The sequence below is a fragment of the Capra hircus genome, chromosome 1 (assembly GCF_001704415.2).
Source record: "Capra hircus breed San Clemente chromosome 1, ASM170441v1, whole genome shotgun sequence".
In the NCBI taxonomy this organism is placed as follows: domain Eukaryota; kingdom Metazoa; phylum Chordata; class Mammalia; order Artiodactyla; family Bovidae; genus Capra; species Capra hircus.
The window spans coordinates 129,051,691-129,076,102 of NC_030808.1; the positions used below are offsets into that span (position 1 = coordinate 129,051,691).

The 24,412-nt window shown below is 45.5% G+C and overlaps 1 protein-coding gene across 1 annotated transcript in view; it reads left to right on the forward strand.

The window, feature by feature from the left end:
• The window catches only part of NMNAT3 (nicotinamide nucleotide adenylyltransferase 3), a 123,665-nt gene extending 105,100 nt beyond the window's left edge, over positions 1–18,565 (forward strand). The window contains exons 3-5 of the mRNA XM_018049838.1: positions 4,248–4,431; positions 10,186–10,268; positions 17,376–18,565. Coding sequence (XP_017905327.1) covers positions 4,248–4,431; positions 10,186–10,268; positions 17,376–17,728 — 620 coding nt within the window. The 3' untranslated portion in view covers positions 17,729–18,565. The remainder of the gene's footprint in view (positions 1–4,247; positions 4,432–10,185; positions 10,269–17,375) is intronic.

Sequence of the window (24,412 nt, forward strand, 5' to 3'; positions counted from 1 at the left end):
TTGAATTAGTAGTTTTTTGTATTCTTTGGATAAATATCCAGAAGTAGAATAGCTGGATCATGTGGCGGTTCTATTCTTAATTTTTTTGAGGGATCTCCATACTGTCTTCTCCACCAAGAGTGCAAGAGGGTTCCCTTTTCTCCAGATCCTCTCTCACACTGATTTCTTGTCTTTTTGACAATAGCCGTTCTGACAGGCATGAGGTGATATCTCACTGTGGTTTTGATTTGCATTTCCCTGATGTTTAGTTACACTGAGCTTCTCGTCATGTGTCTAATGGTCTTCTGTATGTCTTCTTTAGAAAAATGTCCACCCACCTCCTGTGCTCATTTTTAAGTTGGGATTTTGTTTTTATTGTTGTTGAGTTGTATGTGGTTTTTTTTTTATATTTTGGACATTGAACATCTCTTTTAAAGTAGCATATTTGTCACGACAGACCATGCTGGTTGAAGAAACAAACCCCACAAGTTGAGGAGCTTAACACACTAAACAAGGTTTATCTCTCACGAGATAAATCCCACATAGGTTCAGAAGATCAGCAGGATAGTTTCCTCCCAAGCTCAGGAAGGAATCCCTGTGTCTCAGGGATCCTGGTAGATCCCATAGACTTTGCTGTCTTAATAGCAGCTCTCAGGTCCACTATGAAGAGCTGGAAGGTCATGCAAGGGTTTCTATGGCCAGGTCTACATGGTGCTACATCAATTCCACCCACATCCCACGACCCAGTCTCTTCAGTCACGTCCAGTTCTGCGACCCTGTGGACTGTAGCCCACCAGGCTCCCCTGTCCATGGGATTCTCCAGGCAAGAATACTGAAGTGGGTTGCCATGCCCTCCTCTAGGGGATCTTCCCTACCTAGGGATCAAACCCACATCTCCTATATCTCCTGCGTTGCAGGCAGATTCTTTACCAGCTGGCCATCAGGGACTATAACTCAGTCAAATCACAAAAACCCAACCTAATTTCAAGGGAAACAAATATTAGCTTCCTATAAGCTCTGAAAGAGGAAAAATAAAAATGGGTCCTAATGAACACATAGCATGTTCTCTGCCACACGTGAGAAAGGATATCCACAAAAAACTTATAGCAAACATCATATGTAATAACAGAGCTTGGAAGTTTTTCCTCTGGTAGTGGGCGTAATACAGGATACCTGCTAATACCATCTCTATTCAGCATAATACTAGAGGTCTTAAACAATGCGACAAGAAAAATAAAGTGTAAAAGAATTGAAAATGAAACAGTAAAATCGTTGGTATTTTGCACATAGAAGATTAAGACTCTGAAGGTAAACTATTAGAATTAATGAGAGAATTTAGCAAGCTTACCAGATACACATTCAAGATACACGTAAATCAGTTATATTTCTGCATATCAACGAGGAGGAAAAAAGGTACTTTTTAGAAGTACCATTTATAGTGACATCAAAAAATATCAAGAATCTAGAAATAAATCTTACAAAAGACGTGTTAAGTGCTGTACAAGAAAAATTGTAAGACTTAGTTTAGAATTATTTAGGAAGACCTAAACAAATGGAAAGATATAAAATGCTCATGTAATGGAAGGCTCAATATTATAAAAAGGTCAATTCTCCCTAAATTGAATTATAGATTTAATCCAATGCCTATCAAATTTCGGCAGGTTTTGGGGGCTGTTTTATCTTTGTGGAACTTAACAAATGCTTTCTAAAATTTACATGGAAAGTATAGAGTCAAGAATTGCTGAAACACTCAAAGAAGAAGGAGTTAGGAAGATTTACTTAATCACATTAAGAAGTGTACTAAAGCTCTATTAAACAAGGCAGTGTGACGTTGTCTAGGGACAGTGAATAGTAAATAGGACCACAGAACATAACAGAGCAGAGAAAGCAGCTGGTTCACAGATGGACACTAGGAATCCCACGTGATGACACCGCACAGCAGGGGGGCGGAGGGTCTTTTTGGTAAATGATGCTGGAGTAATTGACTATCCAAATGGAAAATACTTTTAATAGGACACCCGTCATGCGCAAAGACACCAATGTGAAAAACAAAACTATAACACTTTATGAGATAATACAGGAAAATACCTTTATAACACAAAATGCACTAGCCATAAAGGAAAAAACCTAACAACCCAGCTACATAAAAATTCAGGACATTCGTTTGCAAAGGATTCCACAAAAAGAACAATAAGACAAGTGAGAGATGTTACTTAGGACAGGTATAACCAACCAACAAAGAGCCAATATTTGAAATAGATGAAGAACTTTACAAATCAATGTAAAAAGGCAGAAACCTGAAATAAACGCAAAAGATTTAAACAGGCACTTCACAAAAAATTAAGCTTGAATGCTTAATAATATATATGAATAAATGCTCAGGCTCATTGGTAAGCAGAAAAAGGAACATTAAAATCATGATGAGCCATAACTATACATCCATCAGATGGGAAAATCCTGACAATAACTCTGTATGGTTATTTGCTCGATGGTGTGGAGCAAATGAAATGCTCATACACTGCTGATTGGAGAGTAAATATCTATAACCGCTTTAGAAGATTGTTTGGCATTATCTAGTAAAGCTGCAAATACATCTACCCAATGGTTTAGCAGTTTCACTCTTAGGAAGGGTACATATCCTAAGAAATATATGCTTGTGCACACAGGGAGACTTGTGCAAGCATTTTCATAGCAGCATTGTTGGTAATTGTCTAAACCCAGAATCAAATGAAATCTATCAACAATAAGACAGATCAATTATTTGGTATATAATCATTCAATGGAATATTATGCAGCAATAAAACTGGTTGGACTACATGAATTTTATTAACAAAACCAAAAGCTTTATTGAAAGAACAATTCAGTATGATTCCATTTTTTTAAAGTTTCAAAAGCAGGCAAAAATCTTTGTTTTTTCAGGCTGCATAAATACATGGTCAAGTTATAAAGGAAAGCAAGAGAATTATGAAAAAGGGAGAATTGTTGTTGATCTTTGTTCAGTCGCTCAGTTGTGTCCAACTCTGTGACCCCACGGACTGCAGCGTGCTAGCTCTCCCTGTCCTTCACCAGCTCCCAGAGTTTGCTCAGACCCATGTCCATCGAGTCGGTGATGCTATCCAGCCATCTCATCCTCTGTCGTCCCCTTCTCCTCCCACCCTCAGTCTTTCCCAGCATCAGGGCCTTTTCCAGTGAGTCAGCTCTCCGCATTAGATGCTTGTGTGCACAGGGAGAAAAGTGAGAATACCAATCAGCTTTCATCAGTGTGTGGGGGGGTGATAAGGAACTTCTGTGTGTTAACCTGGGCGAGGATTAGAACAGGATGTTTTTATAACTCTTTATAAAACTGTATGTTTTCATGCTGTTTTATGTGCATGTGTATATCTTATAATACAATTTTTAATATATCATGTACTAAGTTAAAATATTAACTCCCCTCATAGATATTATATTTCATCCTTCCCACAAGGTGCTGCCAAGGAGCTATTATCCCATTTTACAGAAAGGAAAACTGAAGCTCAATTGACCCAGCATTTTATTCTTTCAAATATCTTGGTAACTTGGCTAAGGCCTCCTAGCAAGTGATGGAACTAGAGCTCCCACCCGAGTCCCATTCAGAGTCTCTCTGAGCCCCATTCATGCTCTTTCCACGATGGTTCCCTATAGCTTCTGCAGTTCACTGCAGCTCTAAATCTGTACCGCCCTGTTCTCCTGTCGCTGAGCCATGCAGCATGGTTCATAGATGGCCCACGCCATTGTCGAAGTAGGTCTTCCCTCCCTTAGCAGCACAGTCCTCCAAAGCCAGTGGTGGCCCTGTGCAGTCAGTTTGCATCCCCTCACCCACCTACCTGCTCCAGGGGACATGTCATCCCTTTGTCTTTGATCCACAGAAACTCCTATTTGAGCTAAGAAGCCATGTGTAGCTATTGTCCCATACGTGATTAGAGGAGGCCCACACAGGGGGAGTCATTGTATTCCCCTAACATGTTCTGACCCTAACTGTCCACAGTGCCACCTGGGAGCCTTGGCCTCAGCCCGACCCTCCCAGCCCGCTCTCCGCTACTCCAGGGCGTAGAAGACTCTGGAGAAGAGGCACATGATGCCTAAGGCAGCACCTTAACCTGACCCAAGGGAGCTGACCTCCCCAGCAGAGAATGCCAGTGTTTGTTCCCACTGAGGATGAAGCCCCGAGACTTTTAGTGCCTGCCTGGACTCCAGCAGCCGGGTGGCAAGCCCCCGTACTAGCAACACCCCTGCTCTCCCCTGCCTAGGCAGGTACCAGGTGATCGGGGGTATCATCTCTCCTGTCAATGACAACTACGGGAAGAAAGACCTTGTGTCTGCCCGGCACCGCGTGGCCATGGCCCGGCTGGCCCTGCAGACGTCCGACTGGATCCGGGTGGACTCCTGGGAGAGCGAGCAGGCGCAGTGGATGGAGACAGTCAAGGTGCTGAGGTAACAGTGGGCATGCGCGGGTGGGATGGGCAGGGGCCCCGATCATGTCCGCAGAGCCCACCGGGTGGGAGGCATGGATGGAGGGTTGAGTGGGGCTTCAGCCAGATCCTTGCACCCAAGTCCTGCAAGTGTTTATCCTTAGAGCGAGAGAGACCAACACCTTCACCTTCTCAGAGAGACTCTGAGTAAACAAATCACAAACCACTACCCTTCAGGGTACTCTGTGGAAAAGCCCAGTCTCGATTCAGAAGGCTGAAGCATCCAGAGTCCAGGGCTACCACACTCAGTAGCTGTCTGACATTAGACACATGATGACTTCTCCAGGACACATTTCTCACATGCAAAATGGGGACAGGATAACCTAACAAGGATCACAAAAATGTAAATCATTTTTCTGACCCAGAACCACATAATCGTACACTGTAAGTGAGACCTTTTATTATTGTCATCATCCACTAGGTTTGAAAACTGCATCGACATAATGGGCCACCTTTTCTAATTGTACAAATTCTGGGTTCTCTAAATCTGGACTTTAAAAAGAACTATGAATCTAGAGATAGTTACACAGGATTTTTTTTTTTTTTCTTTTAGAATTGCTACAGTGTTCAGCATAAGTAATGGAGCTGTTTAAAGCCCCAGCAAGCCCTGTATATGAGGACAGTCCGTCTCTGACTTGTGTCTGGGAAACCTTGGGAGTTTGCTAGGGAAGCAGGAAACCCCAGCTGTCCTGCCTGCCAGAGGGGACTGAGAGGCGGGTCTGCCTGTCACTGACGACAGGCAGCTCGGCTGGAAGGGACTGCAGACTGTGGGCTGTCTTTTATTCATAAGGGAGCTCTAGACTTGTCAGAGACTAGACACGAGGGGCCAGGCTGAAACATTGGCAGGCCTGCCCTTATTCGGTGTTTACTTTTTACTTCTCTTGAAAGTCACGTGGGAGAAAAAATGCTTACCTTTAGCAAAAAAAAAAAAGAAGGTAAACATTTAGTTTCCATATCCTGTTCTCATTACTTACCCTTTATGGGGGAAAGAACCAGCTAGAAGCATTCAGTTACAGTGCTTCTTCAATATGTTGCCAAATTGAAGGAGAGCAAATATGAAATAATCGTTAGATATATGCTCTTTTTTTAACATAAGGAATAAATTTACACCTAGATCATCCTTTTAGAATAAACAATGCAGTCAGCTCTCCTTTAGGCTAACAGAGGGGAGTAGAAACAGATAATACAACAAATCATTTAGCTTTAGTCCTGAAGTGACTTAGCAGCAGCATGCAGTCAGAAACAGAGACTCGGTCCTCCTCCACCCGGTGGGAGGCGCTGAGGCCTCGGGCCCAGATCTTGGAGCCAAATTTACTAGTGAACTGACTTGAGGTAAGTGAGACGGGCTCTCTCTTCAACTAATAAGATAGGGATGACATCATCCACTTCACTGGGATACTGTCTACATTAAATGAGGTGGTGCAGGGAAACACCTGGCTTATGTGCTGTGCTATCCGACACTTTGCGACCCTATGGACCGTAGGCCACCAGGCTCCCCGGTCCATGGGGATTTGCTAAGCAAGAATACTGGAGTGGGTTGCCATGCCCTTCTCCAGGGGATCGTCCCAACCCAGGTCTGCTGCGTTGCAGGAGGACTCTTTACTAGCCTAGATACCAGGAAAGTGTGCACCTGGTTTATAATAGGTGCTTAACAATGTTAGGGACTTCCCTGATAGCTCAGAATCTGCCTGCAATTCCACCTCAGTTGGTAAAGAATACCTTCCCTGTGTCCCTAACTGGCCCATAGTTTATTCTCATAACAGATAAGCCATTCACGGGTAAACAGGATTTGACCACAGTACCACATATTAATATCCTGCTACAAACTGCAGGCCTAAGATTTACAGGATGCATTCTTTTTCTCCTTTTACTGCATGCTTTAGACAGATGCTTCTCAGCCCTGGCTGCACACCAAATCACCAAGAGAGCTTTCAAAAGCACAGAAGCCTGAGTCTTACCCCAGAGACTGGGATGTCATTGGTCTGGGATGCGGCGTCAGGATTGTTAAGAGCTCCATAGTGATTCTAATCTGTGGCCAGGGTTGAGGCCCACAGTCTCAATCACCAAGTATGTGAATCATATTTTATGATTAATACCGGGATGGATCCAAACCAGTGGTCCCAATCCTGGCTGTTGGACTCACCTGGGAAGCTTTTTTTAAATGTTCAACCTCTCCTACCCAAACTTATGATTTTTCCAGGGTGATAGGCAGGGTCTAGGCATGGATATTTTAAAGGTTCCCAAATGGCTTATTTTGTGCAGCCAAGGTTGAGAATCCACTGACAAAGACAGCACTGTTTTATCAGCCAGTTGAGAGTCTTTTCAGTATTTGGAGTGGCCTTCATTAGAAATTTTGTTCAGTTACTAATGTTTTCCTAAAATGACCAAAAACACTTTTTAAGATTGAAAATCTGGTTAAAATTGTAAAGTGAGGTGATTCTAGAAGCATGGTGGAATGCTCTAAGATGCTCCCACCATTTTGCTCCATTTAGTATCCTCTTGGTAGCTCAGATGGTAAAGAATCTGCCTGCAGTACATCAGACCCGGGTTTGATTCATGGGTTGGGAAGATCCCCTGGAGAAGGAAATGGCTACCCACTCCAGTATTCTTGCCTGGTAAGTCCCATGGACAGAGGAGCCTGGTGGCCTACAGTCCGTGGGGTTGCAAGAGTCAGACAGGACTGAGCGACTAACTCTTACTTGGTGGAGTCAACAGTGACTCTACATCATGGCGACAGTGACATGCATCACTATGAAGTCGATTCACTGTAGGGTTTCTTGAGTGTTCTTTTTCTCCTTATCAAGTTACTTATTTTTTTTTTAATTTTTTAAATCTGGGTCAGCTTTCATGCTTCTGGAGCACTTGATAGCTTATTTCACTCACCCTTTCCCCATGCTGGGCAGGCCTTGGCCATGATACCATGGGATGTGGTCTAGCAACAGCAGCTTAAGTGCCCCTTGGCAAATATGAGCCTGTGTTGCCCTCATCCTACAGGTGAGGAAACTGAGGCTCAGAGAGGCGGAGTTAACTAAGTTGCACAACAGATGATAAGCAAGTGGTAGAACCCCAGTCTGTTGGACTCTGAAGCCATACGTATGGCCATCTTCAAAACCAGTGATCTACAGGGGGGATCACCACGTGGCTGACTCTGTTTCCGCCGCAGTGACCCTCTGATCAGGCTTACCTGGAGACCAGGGGCTGCTGAGGACACAAAAAATATGCTGCCAGGGTCAGTCATCAGGCCCAAGGCTGGGCACACCAGAGTACCACTCAGGCAAGCAACAAAAGGAAGCAATGGCCCCCCGACCCCACAAAGGCAGAGTGGAGGTCTGTGAGGAAGATGCATTTGGCACTGAAAGTAACCTTTTGCACACCAGAGTTCAGAGTTCCAGCTACTGTTCAAAGCAGGGGCTTCAAGATCAGTGAAAATAAAATGAGAATACCAGCTTTTACTGATCACCTACTATGTGTGCCAAGCATAGAATAACTAGGCAACTCAGCAGCTCTGAGAAGTAAATGAGTTTGGCCCCATTTCACAGGTGAGGAAACAGGTTCTGAAAGAGTCAACAACATATTCAAAATCCTACAGTGAGAAAGTAAAGATGGCACCCAAACCTGTTTCCATCTGTTGTGAAATTCCAGACTAATCTGGGAATGAAGCCTCAAGAGGCGATGCTTTCTAAAACCGAAGCAGTAAGAGGGACTTTCCTGATGGTCCAGTGGTTAACACTCCATGCTTCCAATGCAAGGGGCGCTGATTCACTCCCTGGTTGGGGAACTAAGATCCTACATGCCATGTGGCATGGCCAAGAAAACATTTTAAAAATAAAATTTAAAAATAAAAACTACAAATTTATATTTTAAAGAAGACAATAATGGAAGCACAGACGAGTCCAGCAAGGCCCTAAGAAGACTCAAGTGAGTCTCTGAGACCATCAGGAAGGACTTTGGACCTGAACTAAATGTATTTATTTATCCCCCTTCCATCTTTCCTGAATTCGGCCGACTTTAGGTAAGCAGTTTCCTAGGTACCAAAAATAAAAGGATAAATTAAATGAGTTTCCTATTCACAATCTGGTGGGGAAGATAGACTGAGAGAAAGGCTGTTAATAACAGCTCATGTTGATTGGGCACTTTTCTGTGGATGGGCTGTGCTGAGCTCTTTAATTCAGCCTCGTTATAGCTCTCTGAGGTGGGTACTGTCATTGTCTCCCATTCTACCGATGAGGAAAGGGGAGGCAGATTGCTTAAGGCACCTAAGAAGATTCCAGCGCTACTATTTGGAACCAGTATACCACCCCAGGCAGTCTCATTCTAGAACTTAACTTCTACACTGCACCTCCTACACGGCACCTTCTCCTAACAATCAGCATCAGCCTCTTCCCCAGTCCTGGAGAAGCCCTTGCTCCTTCATGGTCGTGTGATACTCAGTGTAGACAAGGCTGCCATTAACTTTCCTGACCAAACAAGGGGAATAGAGGTCAGTGAGGCTCTGAGAGTGTTCATGACACCCAGTAGCGTACAAGCAGGACAGCCTACACTTGAACCCAGCCACTCTTACTGAAAATACCTGCTTCTCCCATCAGGCGCTTTTCCCCAAACACAGCTCCAGTCAATGCATAATACAGCAGACGGAGGACGGAAGATCAGATTGATACAAGACTTAGTGCTTACCCATGTTTGATTAAAGAGAAGGCACAGGTATCTCTTGATTTTCAGAAGACAGATTGCGAAAAGAGCCAGGCCTACCAAATGGGTGTTAAGTCTAATCACATCCAAACTGCTAACATATAATGAGATTTGCGATTTGCTCTGCGCTCTACACCCCTCCGTGGACTTTGCACATCTACTCCTTTCATCTTCATGACCACGCTTGGGAGGCAGGCACTGTCATCATTCCTCGTTTTGCAGGTACTGAGACATGAAACACCCACCCAGGGTCCTACTGCTGGCTGGTGGGAGAGACTGGATTCAACCCAGGCAGTCAAGCTCCAAACCGGGCTCTGAGCCACGACCCAGTCAGGTTCTAAAGTACTAGCTTATGATCCGAGCAAGCCTCTGTTTTGAGAGGCAGCTATGGGCCATGCACTGTGCCAGCGCTTGAAACTGTTAAGTCGCTCACTTGTGTTCGACTCTTTGTGACCCCATGGACTGTAGCCCGCCAGGCTCCTCCATCTGGAGAATTTTCCAGGGGATCTCCTCAACCCAGGGATCAAATTTGGGCCTCCTGCATTGCGAATGGACTCTTTACCTGCTGAGCCATCAGGGAAACCCGGTGCCAGTGCTTACTGTGTGGTAACTTACTTACCTTCACAGAAGTCTGAAAAGTAGCTATATTATCCCAGCTTTTTACAGCTGAAAATTTGTACTTGGAACTTAAGTCTGATTCTGATAGCCCAGGTCCTTAATCCCTATTCAACTTTTATAAAAAGTGAGCTACTGAAAGAAAATACTTAAAAGAGTAGAAATCTGCTTGTTTCCTCCTTTCAGCTGGGGCTCATAGAAGGCAGTCTTGGATGGGGTGGTCTGTCAGGACCCAGATGCATCACCTGGCACAAGGCCTGGCACACAGTAGGCCCTCAGTACGTATTTGTGGAATGAGCTACCTTAAATGGACAAAGGCAGAATGAGACTTAAAATCAGAGACCCCCCTGGGCCGTGTGGGGGGACTGCAGGCCACATGGATGCACCCTGAGCCCATATGCCTACCCCACAGGCATCATCACAGCGAACTGCTCAGATCTCTGCCCCAGATGGAAGACCCAGACCAAGGCAGTGCCAGCTCCCCCGCCTCCACAGGTAGGTGCTAACCCTCTGCTCTGTCGGGGGTGCGGAGCATGGGGGGGGTGAGATATCAGGGCTTCAGGTGAGAACCCATGTGAGCCATAGCCCCTGGGCACAGGAAAGAGTATTGAGGCCTGCTTGGGGTGACACTTCCCGTGTTGAAAAGTCAGGTTAAAGAATCTGCCACCATCCCTTGTAAATCGTTTGCTCAAGTGGGATTTCCTGCCCCAAAGGAGTTTACCTACCTTGTGACTTGTGCTTGTGACCTGGATTACAGCCAGGACTAAGCCGGAATCAACTTCTGGGTGCTGCTGAGCTAGTTGGAAAGCCTTAGCCTTTTTGAATACAAAATGTGCCATTATATCGCTTAACCTGGCACTGTATAGCATTGTTACTCAAGTGTTTTACTTGGAAAAGGAAACCTAGTTTTAAGGGATTTAACATCTATTTGGATCTTCCTTTTAATTTGCAGCCCTGGGTTTCTACCCCGTGGTCAGCTCCTGGTGTTTGATGGAACCTTGTCAGCTGTAATTTCAGAGCACCTCCCATGGCAGCCCTGGTACCAGGGGTTAAATGCACAGCCCCTCAGGCACATAAACGAGAGCACAGTGATGGGGGGCAGGGTGGGCCAGGAGCAAGGGATCACTGGTCCCACCCGGCCAGCATTCCAACAGGCTCTTCCGTGGGGTTGCCTCCAGCAGCTCTCCCAACTTTAGCTGGTGGGACACTATTGCCCTATGAGAAGAGCTCTAGATTGTTGTGGTTAAACACGCTTACAGTGCTGTCTTAGAATTCTATAGGATTTCCAGAGCCTTTACTATGTTCATGTGCATGTGACTCTTATAAGGAAGGGAAGTAGCTCGCAGCCATTCTTAGCACTTTTTAATCATGGGGCTCTTTTTAATGCATATTAGTATTCCTCAGAACTGGTGCTCCAGAACACAGACTGGGAACCGCTCTTCTAAAAGGACTTGAAAGGTGGGGTGAGACGAGATAAACTAGGAGTCTGGTATTGACATATACACCCTACTATATATAAAATAGGTAAACAACAGGGGCCTACTGTATAGCACAGGGAACAATAACCTATAACGAAAAAGAATCTGAAAAATATATATATTAAAAATAAATTAATTAAGAGGCCTTGAAAATGCCCTCAAGTTTCCCGCTGCAGTCCCCGGATGCTGATCAAAGCATCACTCACAGCAGAATCACCTGGGCGGCTTACTAAAAACACTGAAGCCCAGGCCACGCCCCAGACCTCCTGAGGGGGAGGGGCCTGGAACTCGATGGTTAATAGGCACGCTGGGGATCTGCTTTACCGCCAGTCTGGGGAGCTGTGCTGTTGAGCGGGAACCCAAGAAAGAAGGAGCTACAGTTTCCTATCTGAGGAGCTTCTCCAGTATTTATTACATTCCTCTGGCCTCCCTGTCTGCCTCTCCTCCGGAGCCTGCAAGGGCTCCTCCTCGCTTGTCCCCCAGCCCTGAGCACAGCACACAGTGCTCATTCTCAGCCCTCTGTCTGCTTTCTGAATCACCTCTGGCTCAGCAGTCACTCCTGATAGAGTTCTCGGGACGCTGGCCGAGAACAGCAGGGGCCTGCCCAGCACCTGTCCTGAGCTGGAGACCATCTATGTTTGGCAGTGAGTCCAGGTGTGGATAGGGGAGTGGTCTGAAGGAGGCAACGCTGCATCACCACTTGCAGACCCGTAGGTTATCTGGGGTGGGGGACACCTGGGGGGCAGAAGAGCAGCTGAATAAGGCACGCAGGGCAGGAAGTGCTGGCCACCCCAAGCCATTCAGGATGCTGGAACCTGTGGCGAGAGAAGGAAGCAGCTGCCAGTGAGGCAGGAGGGATTCCACACTGAGGCTCCCAGCTTCTCACCTCTCTGCAGATGCTTCCAGAAGCCCTGTCTCTTTGCCTGGCCTGCCTCTTCTCCCACCTCCCTTTGTGGCTCTGCTGTTGAAAACCTGTCTGTCCTGTAACGCCCTTCTCTAAGAAGGAACCCTCCCTAAGAAACCAGTTCCCCCTCCACCTCTTCAAGTCACCCCACTTTCTTTTTGGATGTGCTTGTCCAGGGGCTACTAGCCTGCTCTGCTTGGCCCCATGGCATTGGGGGTTTGTCCTTTATTCCCTTTCTGTCCGTTCAAACCCTAAATCCTACTCTTCTTGTTCTCTTCCAAAGTAACTGTTAAAAAGGGAAGTTTGGGGAAAAAAAGGAAGTTTGCATTGAATGAAAAGTGGGCTTTTCAATTTGCCAAAATATATCCAGGGCTTTAAAAATGCCTGTGCCCTTTGCTTGATAAATTCCCCTTCTAGGAATCTGCCTGAAGAGGTAATTAGAAATTGGGACAAAGACTTATGAGAAAGATGTTTATCGCAGCAAAAAATTGTAAAACTACAATGGCAGAACATAAAGCAACCTCAGTGTTAAAATGTTAGGGAATGTATAAGTAAATTTACTATGTATAATATAGGATGAAGAACCCACACAAAAGGTTTTCATGATATGGCGAAACACTTAGGAGGTAAGTGGGAAAAAAATCAGGATATAAGACTGGATAATCTCAAGTATATAAACATATGTAAATGTACTTTCACATCTATTTGCATGTTTAAATACAAAAGACTAAGAAATACACCAAAATATTGACAATTTTTTGTAGAAAGCAGAATTATTGTTGTTATTTTTCTACTTTAAATACTTATATTTTCCACACGGTCCACAGTTGACACAGATTTCATGTTTGTCATCAGAAAAAAAAATAAGAGCAATTAAGAAAGAAAGGTGGAGTTTTTCTCACGTGAGTTTGGCTTCTGACGAGGTAACTTACGTGCTACTAGTGACCTTTTTAAAGGACCATTTTGTGTGCCGTGTACCCTGTCATGTGCTGTTCTGCTCTGCAGCTGAGCTCAGCATCTTCTGGCCGCCAGGGCCCTGCTTTCCCCATCACAGCTGTGATTTGTGGTCCTCCTTGGACTCACCCAGAGGCGTGTGGATTGCCTTGTCCTGGGCCACTTGGGTGTCACACTTTGGGACACTTTCAGTCCTTTGATAGCCCAGTTCTGTCGCTTGTGAAGGTAGTCCCTGCCTTGGCTGCTGGGGCCAAGCATAGCTCAGAGGATTCTCTTTCCATACAACGAGAGCAGATGCTTCATCTGTTTCCATTTCACACTGCCTGTTTCAAGGTGGCCTTGTATAATTAGTATGGGCATTCCCCTCATATACCAGTGGGCTTCCCTGGTGGTTCAGTGGTAAAGAATCAACCTGCCAATGCAGGAGATGCTTCAATTCCACGGTCAGGAAGATCCCCTAGGGTAGGAAGTGGCAACTCAGTCCAGTATTTTGCCTGGAAAATTCCATGGACAGAGGAGCTTGGTGGGCTACAATTCATGGGGTTGCAAAGAGTTGGACACAACTGAGCACGCACACACACTTCAGACCCCAATACCTGGCTTCATCGTGGCTATCCTGTCTAGACCCGGAAGCCTACACTCCAGACACCACCCTCCGTGCCTGTGTTCACGTGCTGCACTAGGCAGGAAGTTTCCATTGCATTCTCACCAGCACTCAACTTCCATAACTCCCAAAGGAGGCTTTATTGTCCCTACTACAGGTGAGGAAACAGGCCCATCAGCTGTAACTGAGACTGGAACCCAGGGCTGACTGGCCCCCGGGTTGGTGCTCTTTAATGTCAGAGTGTGGGCAACTGCACATTCAGACAGACAGGTCCTGGTGGCACTTCTCTTGCTTCCTGTGTGAATCTCTGCTTCATCTGCTCTCCAGAGCCTGTGGTTATTCAAAGACAGAGCACACTGCCCCAAAATGCCATTGACATCTATGTCGCTGAGTCACTGTTAAGACAAGTCAAATCGGCAGCTTTTATTCAAAACCTCAGACTTACAGACTGGACTCAGAGTAACTCAGTCTGCCGATTTCGTAGCAGTGATATGAATGGTTCTGAAAGGAAATGTAACTGCCTTTAAGGGGCCTGATGACAGGACTGCCCAGAGTTGGGGTCTAAGGTGCATGTGGCTGGCAGGAGGGATCCATCGCACCAGCCCCACGGGCGTGCCTTTTGACTTGGGGGATGGGGCAGGTGTGGGTACCTGTTCCTTCTGGGCAAGGGCTCAGAGTGAATTGTATTCCATACTGTCATTGTTAATAAATTCAAGCAGTATTTAATATTGAAGCAGGCATGTGGAGATCATCCCCACAGAAACCTACAGAAGAAACCCTGACCTGTGGGAACAGGGAGGTGTGCCCAGACCCCAGGAGACCCTGAAATTCAATGCACATCACTTAACCTCTCCCATAGGAAGAGCTGCCGCTGCTGCTGCTAGGTCGCTTCAGTCATGTCCGACTCTGTGCGACCCCATAGACGGCAGCCCACCAGGCTCCCCTGTCCCTGGGATTCAGCACAAAATAACAGTTCAGTTGCTTGAAAGATCAAACACTGGTCTCTTTCTGTGTTACAGTGGTCAGATAAATAAGAAAGTAGAGTAAAATCTCACAGATATGGAATAGTTTGAATCCACATACATGTTGTAAGCAATGGGACCAGCCCAAATGAGTGAAAAATCTTAAGTTACTGAATAAATTTTAAATGCACTTAGGACACTCTCCATAAATGCTTGGTGAATGTGCCAGTGAGTGGATTGGTGGATAAATAGGTATATGGATGAATGGGTGAATGGATGGATGGTAGCTAACACATACCACACTTTTTCTGTTCTCTGTTCTAAGTGTTTTATATTTTTAAAAGTGAAGTCGCTCAATCGTGTCCGACTCTTTGCAACCCCCTGGACTGTAGCCTACCAGGCTTCTCTGTCCATGGGATTCTCCAGGCAAGAATACTGGAGTGGGTTACCATTTCCTTCTCCAGGGGATCTTCCCAACCTAGGGATCGAACCCAGGTCTCCCGCATTGGAGGAAGACGCTTTAACCTCTGAGCCACCAGGGAAGCTAGATATATTTATAAGTTCATTCAATTCTAAAATAATCCTGTGAGATAAGTGGTGTTAATATCCTCATTTTAAACTTGAGGTCACATAGCTGTCAGATGGCAGAGTCAGGATGTGAATATCAAAGTCTGGCTCTAGAGTCCTAGTTCTTAACCATGGAGAATTCATGAATACATGTCTTAATAAATGTTTGAATATCATTTTATTATACCAGTAGTACACTGCTAAAGTGTTTGAAGTATGTTTCTATGATTACATCTGATGCCTTAAACTGAGTAAACAAGTCCAGTGCCATTGTTTCATGGACGGGGAAACTGAGGCCCAAGGAAGGATCTCAGCTTCAGCCCCGCAGCAGCCAGTACCCAACCGAGGCGGGAACTCTGACCTCTTATGATATGTCCAGCTTCTCACTTTCCAGTGCATCGCTGGTCAAGTGCTCCTTTGTAAACTCATCTCTCTAATCCATGTCCAGATTCCCTTAAAGTTTCCACAATAGAGGAGCCTAAGCTGACAGTTTACATCAGGTGTCCCCTCAGCAGATATCCCTGAAGCCCTTCCCAGCTGAGGTTTCATGGTGACTGAGATGTTCTTGCTCTAAGAGCCCAGCCTTTGCTGTTCACTGAAGCTAGAACCGACTTCCAGAAGGACCAGAGGCCCTGCTGTTTGCTTCTAGCATGGACTTAGTTTTTCTGATTAGCCCATTCAAAGGGACAGGAATAGGAATGGTGCGAGGAAAATCCAGGCAGAGTGATGCATGTACAATTCCTGCCAGCAGGCGGCAGCAGAGCCCAGGGGTTTCAAATGCCCCCCCCTACCCCAGTGGAGGCGGGCTGACTCTGCTAGCAATGAATAACCTCAGGCAAGTCACACGGCTCTCTATGCCTCAGTTTCCCCCTCTGCACAATGGGCATGACAATAACACCTATCTCCTGAGGTTACTCTGAGGCTCAAATGAAATTAAACACATAAAGCACTTAATAATAGTGCCCATAGTAAAGAGTATTCTTTAATCATCACAATCATCACTCTCTGTTAGAACAAATGCTAAAGGATTATCCACATTGATCAGTTGTTCTAGAGCTTTGTTTTATTGAAAACAGATGAAAAGCTCACCAGCCGAGGTTTCAGAGATCTTTTAGTTACCCAAAGATCCTTTATAATTAACCTTTAAGATGGAATTGTACTTACAAAGGTACCAGAAGTTAGGGCTGGCATAGATTGGCCCTAGTGGTAAAGAACCGCCTGTGCGCCACATGAGAGAGACATAAGAGACACAGGTTTAACTTCTGGGTCGGGAAGATCCCCTGGAGAAGAAAATGGCAACCCCACTCCAGTGTTCTTGCCTTCAGAACCCCATGGACAGAGGAGCCCTGTGGGCTGCGGTCCATGTTGGCAAAGAGTCGGACACGACTGAAGCGAAGCAAGCAATGCAAATGTATTTATTTAACTTGGTTTTGGTTGCGCTGGGTCTTTGTCGCTGTGAAGACTTCTTTCCCATTGCGGCGAGCGGGGTCTGCGCTTCAGCGGGCTGCGTGGGCTTCTCATTGCTGTGGCTTCTCTCGTTGTGGAGCACAGGTCAGTAGCTGTGGCGCAGGGGCTTAGTTGCTCAGCAGCCTGTGGGATCTTCCCAGATCAGAGATCAAACCCATGTCTCCTGCACTGAAAGGCAGGTTCTTTACCGCTGAGCTCCCAGAGAAGCCCAGGGCTGAAATAGATTTTGAGAAAGGCGGTGACTTGCCGGAGGTCCACCGTCTATTAGTCCTAGGGCTTTAAGAACCTCACCTTCTATCAGAAGACAAGAGTTCTAGGTTCAGCACAGCCACCTTTGGTCTTGCTGGACCTACTACGGGCTCCAGCAACCACAGACAGCCTTGTGGTATGACACTGAAAAGAAAATCCATTTTGGATTACTTGGCATTTTGCCAACCTTAAACAAAAGATGTATTGATTCAAGTATTACTTAACAACTGTATGTCCCTAAAGTAGCTTCAGATTCATCAACATGCTTTTTCTCCTTGAGTCATGAACACATAGACATTGAGTTCCCCATACATTCCAAGAAAAGTGTTTGGTGAAAATCTCAAACAGAATATGACGCTATCTTTCCTGGCCATGACCCTCCTGTTACTTTCTTGAGATCCACCCTTGTTTTTCCAGCTGTGCCTGAGCTGAAGCTCCTCTGCGGGGCAGATTTCCTCAAGACCTTCCAGACCCCCAGCCTCTGGAAAGACACACACATCCAGGAAATAGTGGAGAAGTTTGGCTTGGTGTGTGTGACCCGAGCAGGGCATGACCCCAAGGGATATGTCTTGGACTCGCCCATCCTGCAGAGATACCAGGACCAGATCCACCTGGCCAGGGAGCCAGTGCAGAACGAGATCAGCGCCACATACGTCAGGTGGGCCCTGAGCCAGGGGCAAAGCGTGAAGTACCTGCTCCCGGATGCTGTCATTTCCTACATCAGGGAACACAACCTCTACCTCCGGGATCCCAGCCCAGAGAGGGAATGAAGGCTTGCCAACCCAGGGAGGGCCAGCCCCTTCTTTTCCAACCAGCTCGTCCTGAAGACAGGGCCCTTATGGTCTTTGTTTTCTGAAATCTTTCCATTTTGCATTTGGTTTGTTTCAACAATGATTTTGCTTCTGCGGCATCTTCTGTCCCAGGAAGAGATACCTTCTTCAGGGAGGAGCAAAGGTCTGCATTACAAGGATGGACATTTATCATCGAGGTTAAAGTGGTGTGGAGCGCATCAGGATTAGACAAAAGCTCTCAGAACCTCTGGTGGAAGAGGCCTCCTTGCTTTGTAAATGGTAGTTATGGCATGAACACAGAAGGTGGTTCTGCACATGGCAGGGGCCCCTGAGGGTCAGATCAGAATTGCCCACAAAGCCTTTTTTAACTGGGACCAGGTGCAACCTGTGGGCCTTGATTGGAGAGACTTGACAGGATGCTAATTACCAAACAGTGGGCTTTGCCAAGACCTTGTTTCAACAAAACAGCACTCATGAAGGCCTACATTCGGGAGCAGCACTTTGTTGATTGACACTGAATCTTCTTTTATGAGCTGTTGTCTGCCTGCCTCCTGGTCATTGGTAAAATTTAAATTAAAATCTTTCTAAGTAGTGATCCTCAAACTATTTTTGATACAGTATACATATATATTTTTTCAATACAGCTATTCTATTATATAAATGCCAGGGTTCCTGATTTCCAGGTTTCTAAAAAAGAGCTGAGTTAAAACAGATGCTTTGACTGTTTTAGAGAATCTTTTTGAATGTTTTATGATGGCCTGCCTGTTTGAATATCGGCGAAGGGATAAATAATAAATTGACATGAAAAAGTACTAATGAAAAGTTTATCTTTTTCTTTCTTTGTTTTATTATTAATGCCTGATATAGCAGTTGTTTCTTTTCTTTTTAGCTACTCCATGAAATTTGCTACTGTTCCAGTCCAACTGACATGAATTTAAACGTTTCTAGTCCCAGGTACCAGCCGTGGAGGAAGCAACTGCTTTCCAAGCGAAAGGTTCTCTAAGCTCTGGGTCAATGGCTCTGTTCAGGTGAGCCCTGGAAGATGCCCCTAGGAGCCCAGTGTAGGTCCAGGATTTGTCCTTCCACTCCTGATTAGGAGGAGATTTTGACTGGCCAAACCCTGTTTGAGTTGACTCTTTCCACTTGCTGACTGAATGCTTTTAGAATTTACTTCTCCCAGACTTTGCCCTGGTTCATCCTTGTTACAAATTCAATCGTGCAGAAACACAGAGTTGGTGGGAAGAATCTAGTATCTCCCAAAATATATCCCAGTGTCTGCAGGTGTGTCAGGATGGACATGAGTGAAGTTGGGAATCAGGGTTCCCTGTGAGGAGAGTGGAGTTGGGGGGAGCCCCCTGTGGGAGTCTCCAGACTTCTGCCCCTGTAACCCCTAAGCTGCTGACCTTTCCTCACTCTGATGAGCTATGCCCTCAGAGGCTCCCTAAGGACCCTGCTAATTCAGGGGAGGGGAATAGGAATCAAATAGTCTTGCCCCAAAGCTGGCACAGCAAGCTGTGTTATGTAAACTAGCTCCCTTCTCCACGGTGGGCCTCAGTTTCCCAGTCTCTAAAATGGGGAAGTGTGGTTAGACATCCTCTACATTCTCTTCCAGCTGACTTTCTAAGACTCTGAGTGCCTCTGACTTCAACCTCTCCACCCTTATTTGTGTCCAATACACTTCTAGCCCAACTGGACACTCCCCAAGGGCAGGGGCCTTTGTATTCTTTGCTGCTGTATCCTAAGTGCCAAGAAATTTGCTACTACAAGTGTGCTTGCAGGCCCAGTGTTTGCATCCCCGGGGAACTGATTAGAAAGAGACTCTCGGGCTCCAGCCCACATCTATTGACTCACTCTGTATTTGAATAAGGTTCCCAGACCATTCAACGCACTGGCCTAGAGTTGTCATTCAGTCACCAAATCATGCCTGACTCTTTGCAACCCCATGGACTGCAGCATGCCAGGCCTCCCTCACCATCTCCTGGAGTTTACCCAAGTTCATGTCCATTTAATCAGTGATGCCATCCAACCATCTCCTCCTCTGTCATCCCCTTCTCCTCCTGCCTTCAATCTTTCCCAGCATCAGGGTCTTTTCCAATGAGCTGACTCTTCACATCAGGTGGCCAAAGTATTGGAGCTTCAGCATCAGTCCTTCCAATGAGTGTTCAGGCTTGATTTCCTTTAGGATGGACTGGTGTGATCTCCTTGCTGTCCAAAGGATTCTCAAGAGTCTTCTCCAGCACCACAGTTCGAAAGCATCAATTTTTCGGCATTCAGCCTTCTTTATAGTCCAACTGTCACATCTGTATACGTGACTACTGATAGGACCATAGCCTTGACTATATAGACCTTTGTTGGCAAAATGATATCTTTGCTTTTTAATACACTATTTAGGTTTGTCATACCTTTCCTGCCAAGAAGCAACTGTCTTCTAATTTCTTGGCAGCAGTTACCATCTGCATTGATTTTAGAGCCCAAGAAGAGGAAATCTGTCACTGCTTCCACCTTTTCCCCTTCTATTTGCCATGAAGGATGGGACAAGATGCCATGATCTTAGTTTTTTTAGTGCTGAGTCTCAAGCCAGCTTTTTCACTCTCTTCTTTCACCCTCATCAAGAGGTTCTTTGGTTCCTCTTCACTTTCTGCCATTAGAGTGGTGTGAAAGTTATTCATTTTGTTTTGAATAAGCTGTATGTATAGCTGAAACTGCATCACATTGACTCTGGTAAATTGCCCCCACTGTTCTGTGTGGAGTACAGAAAGCAAAGAGGGGAAAGAGAAAAACAGCACACAGCTGTAGCATCCAGAAAAAGTGATGGAGAGGGAGCCTGTGGGTTTGAGGCAGGGCTTCTCACCTTGGGCATTACCGGCATTCTGTACCAGAGAATTCTTCACTGGGAGGGGCTATCCTGTGCCTTGTAGAATGCTTAGCAATATTCCTGCCTCAGTTCAGTAGCTGGTAATAATATCTGCCCATTGTAACGAAGATAATCACCAGACCCACTAGTTTAAGACTATGGCTTAGAGTGGAAGGGGGATGTTTATGAGATGGGGTCTCTGCTTCCCAAGAGAGAAGATTAGGAAATGGCAGCTGAGTATCTTACAAAGGTCTAGTTTGGGGGTAGGGGGATCCCTACCGGTCATGAAGTCATGTTTATTCTGGGGGACACAGTGCTGTTGACAATAAGAATCAGAAGCCACATCCTTGACTCAGAGGCACCCCACCTTCAGTCTCCCTCTAATCCCAGTGCCCAGAGTAGTTTTCTCTTCCTTGTTTCACAGGCCGAGTCTTCCAACATACCCTGTACCCTCAGTCCTGATGTTCAGGGCCTGGCGAATGGAGATTCCCAATGAGTGGGAGCTAATAGTTCTGTGATTATAATTACTCAAATTTCAAGATTCATTTACTCAAATCCCATTTATTAAGGACCTTGCCTGTGGTAGGCACTAAACACTAGGAGAAGTGATGTGAGCAAATGGACATGGTCTCGCCCCTTGAGAAGCTTACAGACCATTGTATGGATGAGAATCAAGCATTTCCATGACGAAACATGATTTCATACCATCCTGAGGGCTCCAGTGGGCAAATCCACCATGTGCTCTGCCAGCCAGAGGCAACAGGTTCCCTGTGAAGTAAGGAAGCTTAAGCAGCTCCTCGTTTGCCTGGAGGGATCTTAATTATGTAGGTACTGATTTCACATTCAAACTTTTTATTCTTTTTCTGGAAAGGGGCGTTCAAGATTGTACAAAGTTTAGGCCCCATAAGACACCAGGGATTCACCCCGATGACAGAGAATAGACAGCAGAGAAGAGAGGATGGATTTGAGGCCTGAAAGACAAATTCCCAAGACTTGGGGAAGGGTGGAGGCAGCTGACTTTCAGGCGGAATGAACAGTACACACAAAGGCCGTGTGGCAAGAGAGGGCCAAATAGACAACATGACAAGCTAGATTCATCAGCACCTCCTTAAGAAGAGGTTGAGTGTTATAGCGTGCATCTGACGGTAGGCATCTTGGCATGCCAGCGTCAGCCTCCCTGACCAGCCTCTCTGTGGGCTCGGGGCACTAGGCCCAACTAGGCTGGAGAAGACCTCCTGTCTGAGTCATGGTCATACCTTGTGGCTCCCACCAGGCAAAACCTTCATTCCTTAGCCTTTACACATTTGTGGCTGGTTAGTAGCTATCACGTCTGACTCTTTTGTAACCCCATGGACTGTAGCCCGTCAGGCTCCTCTGTCCACAGGATTTCCCAGGCAAGAATACTGCAGTGGGTTGCCATTTCCTTCTCCAGGGGGCTCTTCCTGACCCAAGGATCGAAGCCACATCTCCTGCTTGGCAATCAGATTCTTTACCACTGAGCCACCAGTGAAATCCACCTTTATATATATTGTCCCCTAAAATAAAACATCACAAAAGATCTACTATATATATATATGGTGGATATATCTATTATATATGTAGATAAATATCTACATATATTTAAGAATTGTTAGATATTTTATATTAGAATTGTTAAGATATTTTGGAATTGTTAATTTAGAATATTTTAGAATTGTTAAGATAATCCCCAATAGACATACATCTACCGTATATATATGTGTGTGTATATATATGGTATCAACTATTCATACATTGTATTTCTGCACTCTCACTTGTCTCATTGATTCACACAGCCTCCCTTTTTTTAGTATCAGAAGAGAAAGTACATGTCACTGCTGAGCTCCTGCTTTATTGCATTGACACTGACCTGCATACCTGATTTCACATTCTTCTCCATTCCCTCAGGCCTTCTTTGCATCTCGTTTGCCAGGGTGTTTTGTTTATTCGGCGAGAATAGATAAGACAGTGGCTTGGACTCCTGGGGAAATAGAATTTCCAGCCTTAAATAAAGGTTCTCCCGTGCTAGTGTATGCTGCCCAAGTGAGCGCAGCTCTGTATCCTGGCCTGAGGAAAAGATTTTTCATTCATAATCCTGTCTGTGTCACTTGGGACAGAATGATGTGAAATCCCATTTTAAACAGATAGCGCTCCGGATTTGCAAGGCACACATGGTAATCGAGTTAATACATGAATATGAATTTCTTCTCCCCAGCCTCACACTTTCTATGCTAACAGTGTTTCTGCCTTTGATTTTTGCAAGGGTCTCAATGCATAGACCGTGCTCCGTTTCAGTCATGTTATTTTCTTGGACCACAGCTCTGCATGTTAGATATACATACGTGTGTGATCTTAATCAATCATAATGCACCTAGGCACACACCTCAGAATATTTTAGAATTGTTAATCCCCAGAAGGCTTGTTTGCGGCACTAGAAGGGACCCTAAAGTTAATCTGGTAGGTCCCACCTTTCCCAAATTATCAGAACACTGAAATCCCAGTGTTCTGTATCGCTATTAGGAACAATAGTACCATGTTTCTTTGGGGAGCCCTACCTCTCTTTCTCCTGCTGGAAATCCATTATGAGCATTTGCATGCCTTGTCAGCCTTACTTTCTGTACATGCCTCATATGCAGCCTCTTTTCTCCGTCTATCCTGTCCCCTCTCAGGCCAGACTCTCCATTATCTCTTACCTGGCCCACTACCACTCCCAGCCCCTGCAGTCCCTTCTCTATACTGGGGCCAGAGCAGTCATGTATGTGTGCAAAACTGGGTATATTCCTCCCCTGCCCATATTCCTTCCAAGGGACACCAGGAGACTCCAACAGAAGCCACAGACTTGAAGAGCATGTTTACAAAATGTAGCTCTAATAAATGACTGGTGTCTAGTGTGTAGTGTTAGTCTTTCAGTCATGTCCACCTCTTTGCGACCCCATGGACTGTATCTTACCACACTCCTCTGTCCATGGAATTCTCCAGGCAAGAATACTGGAGTGGGTTGCTGTTCCCTTCTCCAGGGGATCTTCCTGAACCAGGAATCAAAGCTTGGTCTCCTTCATTACAGGCAGATTCTTTATTATCTGAGCCACCAGGGAAGTCCCCTAGTATATATAAGAAACTATAAAAAAAAAAAAAAAGACTAAAAAATTAATCAAAAACCCAAAGATTTGACTGGTCATGTTCAGGAAAGGGTTACCTAGCAGGCCTGATGCAGCTCTACAGAAGACTGGCCCTTGGCTGGCATCTGAGAAATTGGCTTTTGGAATATTGCCTACGTGTCTAACTGATAAGGCTGTTTTAACTGGTGCTTGGATAAACAAATGTGTTGCATCCATGTAGTGGAATACCATTCAGCAATTAAAAGGAGAAAAACTAGGGATGGATACCTGCAACAAGGTGAGTGAATCTCAAAGACAGGTCAGATGGAAAGAGCCAGGCATATGGAATGACAGATTATATGGTTCCATCAATATGAAATCTCTAGGAAAAGCAAAACCCTAGAGGCAGAAGGCAGACCAGTGGCTGCCCAAGGGTAGGGGTAGGCATGGGGATTGACCGTAAGTGGACACAAGGAAACTTAGGGGGTGATAGATATATTCTAATATTAGATTGTGGTGATGATTGCACAAGTATATAAAGTTACCAAAGCTCATCAGCTATACACATAAAATAGAGTTTGTGGTATTTAAATTACACCTCAATAAAGGTGTCTTTAAAAAGTCCTCCTCAGGGCTCCTCTGGTGGTGCAGTGGGTAAGAATCCTTCAGCCAATGCAGGAGATTCTTTCAGTC